The following is an 11,163-nucleotide window of genomic DNA, read 5'->3' as shown; positions in this document are numbered from 1 at the left end:
GTTCCCTCCACTCACCATGCCACAGATGCCACATGGAGTAAGTGGGTTGCACTAATCACACAGCGGGCCCGGATGGGGAACCTCAGCCGTCCAGGGATCCTAGAAGTGATCATGGACTGGCCCGAAGGTAAAAAGTTTGAAGCACCACCAGCAGAAGAGGTGTCACGCGCCAAAGAGGCTCCCCCATACAATGAACTTCCGGAAAACGAAAAGAAGTTCGCCCTGTTCACTGATGGATCGTGCCGCATTGTTGGGAAACATCGCAGATGGAAGAACACGACAAGTTGCAGAGGCCACGGAAGGAAGAGGAGAATCGAGTCAATTTGCGGAGGTAAAGGCTGTCCAGCTGGCCCTAGACATTGCTGAGCGGGAGAAATGGCCAGTGCTTTACCTCTATACTGACTCATGGATGGTGGCCAATGCCTTATGGGGGTGGTTGCAGCAATGGGAGCAAAACAACTGGCAGCGGAAAGGTAAACCTATTTGGGCCGCTGAACTATGGAAGAACATTGCTGCCCGAATAAAGAACATGGTCCTAAAGGTGCGTCACGTAGATGCCCACGTGCCCAAGAGTCGAGCAACAGAGGAGCAACAAAATAACCACCAGGTAGATCGAGCTGCCAGAATTGAGGTGGCTGAGATAGACCTGGATTGGCAGAATAAGGGAGAGTTATTCCTAGCTCGGTGGGCCCATGAGACCTCAGGCCATCAAGGCAGAGATGGAACACATAAGTGGGCTAGAGACCGAGGGGTGGACATAACTATGGACGCTATTGCGCAGATCATCCATGATTGTGACACCTGTGCCATGATCAAACAGGCCAAGAGGATGAGACCTCTCTGGGGGGAAGGGCGATGGGAAAAGTATAAATATGGGGAGGCATGGCAGATTGATTATATCACCCTGCCAAAGACTCGTAATGGTAAGCATTATGTACTCACCATGGTGGAGGTAACCACCGGGTGGCTTGAGACATATGCGGTACCCCATGCCACTGCCAGAAACACCATATTAGGCCTAGAGACACAAATCCTGTGGCGACATGGCACCCCAGAGAGGATCGAATCAGACAATGGGACTCATTTCAAAAATTCACTGGTGAGCACTTGGGCCAAAGAACATGGCATCGAGTGGATCTATCACATCCCCTATCACGCACCAGCCGCTGGTAAGATCGAGCGCCACAACGGTTTGCTGAAAACCACGCTGAAAGCGATGGGTGGTGGAACATTTAAGAACTGGGAGAAACATCTAGCAGAAGCCACCTGGCTGGTAAACACCCGAGGATCAGCCAACCGAGACGGCCCTACACAGTCCAACTCCCTGCGTACCGTGGAGGGAGACAAGGTTCCTGTGGTGCATGTAAAGAATATGCTGGGAAAAGCGGTTTGGGTCCTCCCAGCCTCTGGAAAAGGGAGGCCCCTCCGCGGAACTGTCTTTGCACAGGGACCTGGGTGCACCTGGTGGGTGATGCAGAAGGATGGGGATGTTCAGTGTGTGCCACAGGGAAATTTGATGCTGGGGGAGTGCAGCCTGTGATTCCATGTGTGTGTATATATATATATATATCTGTATGTACATATGTAATGCATGTTAACTACTGTTCTGTTTATATGTTGATAAAAGTTAGGCATGATGTGGTGATGTGTAATAAGGGGTGGAATGTTATGGTTTTGCAATTTGGTTGGTGTTGGTATTCCACATCAGAACACCATGCCTAATAATGGGAGTAAAGGGGACAAGTTTTTTTTTTCTGTGGACTGCCTTAAATGGGCGTGTGGGGAGGGGCACCGGAGGGGAAGTGGGGAAGGGGACGGGGTTGGTGGCCCCGGCTCCCTGCGAGGAGACAACGCGGTCGGAGCTTCCTGCCTTCCACAGCTCCATCGGTGAGATTGGAGACTTGGTATTCTCTTTGTTGAAACTCTCTTGTTGTTGTTTAGCGTTATTAGGTTATTAAACTGCCGTTCGTTCTCAGATCACCTTTTTTTCTCCTTCATTTTTTGTTAGACCTAATCGCAATCTCCCTTCCCCTTCCCCTCTCCCGAAACGCACGTGGCCGGGCCGCGCCGCACCGCGCTGTGCCGTACAGTGCCGCTAGAGAAAAGGGGGGGGGACTTTTGTTCCTGCTCCCCCGGGTTTGTTCCCACTGTCCCGGAGTGAGCTCTAGAGAGAACTCCGTGACATATGGTAAAGGGAGGACGGTTGGACTAGATGATCTTGTAGGTCCTTTCCAACCTTGTGATTCTATGATTCTATGACAAGAGACCAGCACTGCCGAACTAAGAACCGCTGGTCAAAGTGGAGAACAAGAAGAAAACGCACAGACAGCAAAACAGGAAATGGTAACAAAGGAGGAGTATAGGAATACTGCTAGGTTGTGTAGGGATGGAATCAAGGAGGCGGCCAATGTCCAGCTGAAACTGGTCTTAGCAAGGGGTGCAAAGAAGAATAAGAAAGGCTTCTACAAGTGGAGGATGTACCCTCCACCTAGTGAGCAGTAGAGGCAGATTGTTAATAATGGACAATAGAAGTTTCAGGTACTCCATGACATTTTTAGCATGGAGAAGAAAAAGCTCTGAGGTGACCTGAGAGATGAGCCTTGCAGTACCTAAAGGGGAGATTCTGGAAAGAAGGGGATTCTTACTAACTTACTCCTTAGTAGGGTCTGTTGTGATAGGAAAAGGGGAAATTGTTTCAGACTTAAAGAAGGGAGATTTAGGGTTGGATATGAGGAAGAAGTCTTTTACTGAGGGTAATGAGACACTGGAACAGATTGTCCTGAGATGTGGTGGATGCCTCATCCCTGGAGGCTTTCATGGCCAGGTTGGACAAGGGTCTGAGCAAGCTAGCCTAGCTGTGGTTGTCCCTGTTTATCTCCCTGTAGGAGGATTTGACAAGACAACCTTTAAGGGTCCCTTCCATCTCAAAAGGTTCTATGATTCTAAACATTTTGTGGCATTGGACTGCAAGAAAGTCAGAAAGTAATCTTTTTTTAATGCTCTATTCCAGACTGCACCCTGCAGTCCTGCCTTGTGGCCATGCTCTGCCTCATGACATCACGGCAATAGGTCTGTCCCGCTGAGCACCTATCACTCAAAGCAACCACACATCAGTGTGCAATTGGCACTGTCTGGGCTGAAACCAGGGCATGGGGAGGGTGCAGTGCAGTGCTAGCTCAAGTGATGGCAAATAGCTGTGTGCATTTACAGCGGCCGTACAGTGCCGCTAGAGAGAAGGGGGGAACTGTTGTTCTAGCTCCCCCGAGTTTGTTCCCACTGTCCCGGAGTGAGCTCTAGAGAGAACTCCGTGACAACTTGGTGGTATCTCATTGAATAACTGAAACATTTCAACTTTTTTTTTTTTCTTTCTTTTTTTTTTCCCCTCGTAGAAAACTAGTCAGGTAGTGAATGTCTAAGGCAAAAAACATCACAAGATGAAAGCTCAAAAGCCTGTGTTTCTTTCCTGGTTCTGCGAGTGGTTATTCACGTGAAATGATTGTACCCTTCCTTATGATGCCTTGGTTTCCACACCTGTAAAATGAAGAGGCATCTTAGTAAAAATATAGGTTGATCTCCTCACTCATTATCTGTCCTAAATGGAAACAATTTTGCTATAACACCTAGTTCAAACACCAGTTCTTTAACCACCATGTTAGGTTGTTGCCCTAGTTACAGGCTAGATAATCTTTAGAAATATCTAGTTCTGTTCAGTTGAACTGTTGTACAGAGGCTGACCAAATTGAATTTTTGATAATTTATTTTTGTACTATTTTAGGTTTTACTTCCATTTTTAATAAGCTAGGACTATTGATTCATCTCATTTATTGTTGTTCCAACGTATAAATTAACTGCCAACAGCACAAAAGGTTATAATGTAGTGTTTCATTGAGTAGAAGAAAAGCAGTGTAAAATTTATTTATACTGACTAGAGAAATTGCATTGAAGATTCAGGTGATCCACTTAAGCTCTTAATAGAAAAAAGCAATGATTAATCCTTTTAATTTCAAACCCACAACCAAGATAAGTTGAAGTGTGCCTTAAGACAGAAGCCATCAAAATTAATAGGCAAGTGTTCATACAAGTACCCTGTGATCTCTCTCAGTAAGAATATTCATTTGTTTTAGTTGTGTGTGAGTTGATTACTAGGAAAAATGCATTGAAAACCTTCTTAGTACTTCATTGGAATATAAAATTACTTATGAAACATTTAGCAATACTTAGCACTTTTAAGCAGAAAGTGTTTTATGTCCCAAGGGAGAATAGTAAAACTGTGTCTGGAAAGAGCCTATCATTTTGGTTGTTGTTTCATCTGTCCTAGGAAGGTGAGATGATCAGAAAGTTACTTACTAATTTTCTTATAATTTACACTAAGGTGGCAGTTCCATTATTCTTGGAGGCCATGAGTTGAAGACATAGACATAATAGATATAATAGCAGCTGCTATTTCTGTATATGTTCCCTGCAGCAATGTGTGATAGTGATATAATTTTATGATCTTTGTACAGGTCATCGTTTAATGTTCTTTGGTTTTTTTTTTTGTTATAGAGCTGACTTGTCATGGCACATTTTGATAATGGGTTACGTATGATTGACTAATTAGTTCAGAGTGTGTTTTTGTCTCTTAGTTGTTAATCAAAAATCAGCTCTAGGTAAACTGTCCTTTTCCTGAGGTCATTTTTTGATTATGTCGGGATAGTGACAGGGCACAGTCTGAATGTTGTGTTCAGGGTAGAGCTTTTAACATAATTTATGCAACTTCTTGTTCATTTTAGCCCTACAACATATGTTTTGGATGAAGATGAGCCTCGCTTCCTTGAAGAAGTTGATTATAGTGCAGAGAGTAATGATGATCAAGATGTTGAATTAGCTGATAATGTGGGTGATTATGAGGCCAGCAACCAAGAAGATGGACTCTCAGACTCAGATTCAACAAGGATACGCCTTTCTTGAAGCGCCTTTGAAGCTGGTAATAAGAAACGAGGAATCTTGGGTTCTCAGAGCCACATACTTCCTCGCTCACGTCTACTAAGGGGATAAGCTTAAGGAACCACAATAACTGGATCCTTTCAAGCTCAAGGACAATAAATATTTCTGATTTTCTCATAAATTGGCACTTGTTTTATTTAAGGAATACTGTGTTTTCTCTGAGCATGAACTAGATAAATTTCCTTACTGGTTCATTTTCTACTGAGTAGCATTGCATGGCATTTTGTGTCCTTAAAGCCTATCATCAAAAAAATGGGTTATAATTCATGGTGTGTCAGGATGCAGAAATGAATTCTTTGTGGTACAGTTGCTTCCTGAAAAATTCATCTGTACAGATTTTTTAAATTATGTTTGTATGTGTGTGCATATGCGTGTGTGTATTATGAGGTGAAAAGGTTATTTTTCAACATTATGTTAATACAGATACTTGATTGTGTTTGCAATAATGTAGTGCCTGCTCTGAAAACATTTGATAATTACCAACTTAAAAATGAAAAAGTGATGTAGGAATTGTTGCTCTTGTTTCTTGCTTCTGAGGATTGTATGATGTTACCACAGTATTAGCTGAAACTGTGACATCTGTTCATAGTACAAGAGTTCTGCACTGCAACCAATTCAGCCTGTATTCACGAGAATTGTAATGCTTCTTTAAAAGTCTTTCCCACTAAAATACCTATGGTTTAATAGGAAAATATTTTTTTTTTTTTTTTATTTTTTTTTTTTTTCTGAAGTGTATGTGACTACAAGTGATTAGATGTATACACTGTATATATGTTTAGCTGCCCAGCTTCTTGTTTTGTTTTGTTTGGTATATACTTAGTTATGGAGTTCAGTTTACTTTGGGCACATTGATGTATATATCCAATTTAAATGCTCAAAGAGGGAAAGTCCAGTTTTGTTGGAACATCTTTTAATTGGTCTGAGTTCAGTGTTAACCCTCCTCTGAGAAGAAGATTGGACTATGTAGCCTCCTGAGCTCCTTTCCAGCCTGAAAAATTGTGCTATGATTTTATATTCTTCATGTTTAAAGCTGTCAGACATGAAGTTTTTACTTTTTTGTCTTCTGTCATCTGCCAGCTCCTGTTGCTTCTTATCTCTGCTTAGTATGTAATGCAAAAATGTAATGCAAAAATGAAGTTGCACACTTTTATTTACAAAACTCAAATGTTTTGCAATGAAAAATATTTTTCCAAAGGATTTTCACTGGATGTGACCCCACTGCAGCATCCATTTTCTGTTGCATGTGCAGAGTCTTAAAGAGCATGAAGAATAACACTCATAAATTGCAGAAGGGTTTAATTGATGAGAACACTGTGTGCATTTACTGTTGCAAATGGAACCATATTCTGAAGGGGCAGGGTGCTATTGGCAGAAGGATTAAAATAAATCAGGGAATTAACTATATTGAATCATTAATGCTCGGAAACTGTTTTTCACCAGGATTTGCCATTTCAAATGGAACACTGATTTCTGATGCCTGACTGTATTGTTCTAATTCTGAAAATGGGAAAGGGTTTCTGGCCGTCTGGTGTTATGCTGCAGTATTTTTGTTTAAAGATTTATATTTATGTTAATAATAGTCACATACTGTGGAGATGTGAGGCTATAATGAAGTTGGATTCTTATCCCCATATGTATTTGTCTAGTGAAAATAATAATTTCTTGTGTTCTTAGAACTATGTACTGTGAATAAGAAAGCTTATTGTCAAAGTTCAACACCTGTTGAAGAGGTGTTCCCTGCAGTGAAGGTGCAGGAGAATTACCTGCCAGGAAGGAGGATTGAACTTACCACAAAGTTTGAAATATCTTTAAATTGACCCAGTGAATGCAGTGCAAAATGCTCTTATTAAAGTGCTACTTTACTAGGTCTCTGCATGAATAGATTTTCATCCTTATGGATTCATACATCAGTAACTTGGGTAAATAATTTTGGCTTGAATTTTGGAAGGTGCAGAATGCCAAGTGTTAGTTAACCCAACTGTGCATATTTCCTTAGTTCCCTCATGAATTTGTATTAATCCTGGAACATTTTTTTGCGCACTACAGACAAGATTAGAAATGTGCTAGATCCAATTAGAAATAATTCTGGTTCGGTAGTAAAAAAAAACCAAATCCGGTATTTTCATCCAAAGTAAACACACATCTATGTACTCATGTCCTGTACAGCTTCTAGATAGTGTAAAAAAAGAAGTTACAAATGACTTACATAATGACTCAGGATAACAGGCACTTTTCTAAAATATTGTTCTTTTCATGCATTAGATTCTAAGGTAGTTGAAAAATAGATTTCTATATTTGATTAGATGTCAAGCTGTCAGTTGTGGGTCTGAACTACTTCAGTGCAGTTCCAGTACAAGAGTGAAGCTTTATCTTTACCTTGCATGTTGTGGGAAGTGCAAAGGCCATGTGTCTGGCATGCTTTTCTGCACCTTGTTTGCAGGTACATCTTTCTGAAAGGCCCAGTCTCCATTTGCGCCCACAGGGATGCAGGTTCTTGAGTGGAGCAGCCACGGCACCAGATACTTCACTTATTTATCCCTTCTCTATTACTTGTTGCCACTACTAACAACATTGTTGGCATTCACACTCCAGTGTGAAAACTACATTAGTAGTTTGGTGAGAAGTTTGACAGCTTAGCTGAAACTGGAATAGTTGGGGCTTGAGCACGTGCTGCTCTGTTACAGAGGCATTCACCCCTATTAATTGGTCAGAACAGGAGCAGAGAATGGCAGCTCCCTATCTGCCACAGAACAGTCTATCATGGCCTGACCCAGAGATCTTTGTTTTGTGTATTGGCACTTCAATATATTTTTGGTTTTAAATAACGCTCTTTTACTATAAGCATGACTAATTCTCTACGAGAAAAGGAGTAATGTCTTTTTCTTGTAACAAACAAAAATTAGATTTGTGTTATTTACTGTCTGTCTTCTAAGCAATTGCTGAATGATGAATTCCTTTGTTCCCTTTCCAGGTATCATTCAAATTGCAGCTAAAATTTGATATTGTGTTTTTACTGGTTACATCACCAGTAATGTAACTACAACCAAATCTGCTGCTCGTGCCGAAGTATCATAGTATCATAGTCATAGCCTCGTGCGGGTTGGAAGGGACCTTAGAGATCATCGAGTCCAACCCCCCAGGATTCTAGCCTCTGTGTAGCAGAGCGGCACTTCTACCACTTGCGCCACAGGGGGGATCTGAACCCAGGGCCTCCGGTGTTGCAATGCGGCATTCCTACCACTTGCGCCACCGGGGCACCCAGTCTTCTCTGGGTGTTTCTGGAGGTGGATTGCTTTATCAGGGAGAGCTGATTTTATTCTCAGATAAGACTGCAGTAGCAGTAATGGCAGTTCCCAAAATGCAAGAATTCCAGGTTTCAGAGAGTTACCATTGTAATGCTGTGATAGATATACTTGTTGCAGTGTTATTATGCATGCCTCAAGTAACAGTACTTATTAATAAAAATATATAATAAAGAATGAATTACAATCACTTTGCTTTCCTTCACATTTTATTGGTTATAAATTTAAAGGCTTTCTTGTGATGGCATTTGCTGCTATCACTGTGTACCTACCTATAGGAAATTGGTATGTGCTTAGCATTTCAAAAAAGATATTGTTTTTATTCTTGTCAAAGTCAGCACACCACAGGCTTAGAGTATTATTTGCACATTATTAGATTGAATTGTAACTCTTAAAAAATACAATTAATACCCTTCTGAACTAGTGAAGATTTTGGATGAATCACAGTGAAAGAAATCACAGTGCATACAGAAAAATGGTTTTCGGTGAGGGTCTTTCTGCTCTACACAGCAAACAGATTTCTGATCTGAAAAAGGCCACATTTTATTCTTCAGTATGTCATCCCATTGTATCTACCTCAGTCTAAAGCTGAGGAATAGCTTACTTTTGCTATTTGCAATAGCAATCTTAGTATTTCAGATTTTATTGGTTTTTAAGGAAAAATTTAATACAGGAAGCTGGTCTTTTTGTTGCATGAAGCAGTATGGAAAGAGTGGCAAGCAGTCATCAGTGTTATTTTCTCAAATAGACATGCAGTTTACAAATCTACATCTGTCTGCTTGATTGAACTGCAAACTTCATTTGCAAGCTCTGTCATCCAAACTTGCAGAGTTTAGTAGAGTCATTGTAACTCTAAAGTTAGTCTAAGGAGATCTTTCATTGAAATATTTTTTTTTATTATTTTTTATTTTTTTTTTTAGGTCATTGGGATGTTAAGCATTTGTTCTATGACCTTACATGCTATTTGCTGATTCAAACTATTTCTTACTGACTTTGAAGAAATTTCTTCAAAATGTGAGCTACTAAATGGCTATAAAAGGATATACTATCTTAAATAATGCATGGCTAGACTATTCTTAATAGTATTGTACGGACAATTTTTTTAGTTGGTGTTAAGTAATTCATAAAACATATCCCATTAATTCTTATGTAATACAAGATGTTAGGTTCAATTCTTTTTTCAAGAGAACATACTATCAGTCTAGCTTCTGAAGCAGCTCAGAAAGAATTGTCTGAAAATTGCAAGTTTATCGAAAAGGAAACCATACACCATTGAATATGTTAAGCCAAATTAAGTAGTTACTAAATGCCAACCAGCTGCATCCTTTTGCTGCCTATGCAGATTTCTTACCATGGAATGTTTGTGCTTTGTGCATGCCCTTCATTCTTGGAATGGGGTTCTTTACCATCCATCATTTTTCATGGTAGATTGGAAGAACGCATACTTAAATGAGCAGTACCAAATAGCACTATTATAAAGAACCATACTAGCAAAATTCTACAATAGTACTTCCATGCATTAAGTGTTCCATACATGAAATGTTGCTGCTAATGTGGAATGGGAAGATCACAGAATCACACAGAATCACAGAATGACCCAGGTTGGAAGCGACCTCAAGGATCATGTAGTTCCAACGCCCCTGCCTAGCAGGGCCACCAAACATACACCTTTACTAGATCAGGTTGCCCAGAGCCCTGTCCAACCTGGTCTTGAACACCTCCAAGGACGGGGCATCCCCAACCTCCCTGGGCAGCCTGTTCCAGGACCTAACCACTCTCCTAGTAAAGAACTTCCCCCTAACGTCCAACCTAAATCTTCCCTCTTTTAACTTAAAACCATTTCCCCTAGTCCTGCTGTTGTCAGCCCTTTCGAAGAGTTTACTCCCCTCCTGGGAGTAAGTTCCCTTCAGGTATTGAAAGGCTGCAATGAGGTCACCCCGCAACCTTCTCTTCTCTAGGCTGAACAAACCCAACTTCCTCAGCCTGTCCTCATAGGGGAGGTGCTCCAGCCCCCTGATCATCTTCATGGCTCTCCTCCGGACCCTTTCCAAAATCTCCATGTCTTTTTTGTACTGAGGGCTCCACACCTGGACACAGTACTCCAGATGGGGCCTCACAAGATCCGAGTAGAGAGGAACAATCACCTCCCTATCCCTGCTGACCACCCCTCTCCTGATGGAGCCCAGGATCCCATTTGCTTTCCGGGCTGCCAGAGTGCACTGCTGGCTCATGTTGAGTTTTTCATCCATCAGGATCCCTAGGTCTTTCTCTGCAGAGCTGCTCTCGAGGACCACTCCTCCCAGCCTGTACAGGTGCCTGGGGTTCTTCCGGCCCAAGTGCAAAACCTGCACTTTGCTGTGTTGAAACCTCATTAGTGTTCACCTGAGCCCAGCTTTCCAGCCTGTTCAAGGTTCCCTCTGAATGGCATCCGTTCCCTCCACCATATTGACTACACCACTCAGCTTGGTGTCGTCAGCAAACTTGCTGAGAGTGCACTCAATTCCCTCATCAATGTCATTAATAAAGATGTTAAAGAGCACCCGTCCTAAGACAGACCCTTGAGGGACACCGCTCGTTACCGGCCTCCACCTGGACATAGAGCCATTGACCACCACCCTCTGTCTGTGGCCTTTCAACCAATTGCTTATCCATCTAGTTGTCCCACCCATCAAATCCACCTCCCTCCAATTTGGAGATGAGGATGTGATGGGGGGACCATGGTTCAAAGGCTTGCTCAGGTCCCAAGTATAATGACATCGATCGCCTTCCCTGTCGTCACCAACGCCGTCAACTTCTACTACCAAGAGAAGGCCACAAGATTGGGTTAAGCATGACTTCTCCTGGTGAACCGCGCTGGCTGTCAAGGATGCTCACG

General features: G+C 41.9%; 1 protein-coding gene across 17 annotated transcripts in view; it reads left to right on the top strand.

Annotated features, from left to right (window-relative positions):
- Nucleotides 1-8,469, top strand: part of AGTPBP1 (ATP/GTP binding protein 1) — a 69,083-nt gene extending 60,614 nt beyond the window's left edge. For all 17 annotated transcript variants that reach the window (XM_015849223.2, XM_032441155.1, XM_015849224.2 and 14 more), the window contains one exon: nt 4,773-8,469. In XM_015849223.2, the coding sequence (XP_015704709.1) occupies nt 4,773-4,950 (178 nt within the window). In that variant the 3' untranslated portion in view covers nt 4,951-8,469. The remainder of the gene's footprint in view (nt 1-4,772) is intronic.
- The last annotated feature ends 2,694 nt before the right edge of the window (nt 8,470-11,163 follow it).

This window comes from Coturnix japonica, chromosome Z (assembly GCF_001577835.2).
Source record: "Coturnix japonica isolate 7356 chromosome Z, Coturnix japonica 2.1, whole genome shotgun sequence".
In the NCBI taxonomy this organism is placed as follows: domain Eukaryota; kingdom Metazoa; phylum Chordata; class Aves; order Galliformes; family Phasianidae; genus Coturnix; species Coturnix japonica.
Note: the sequence above shows the minus strand (reverse complement) of the source record. Positions and strands in the feature narration are given on the sequence as shown.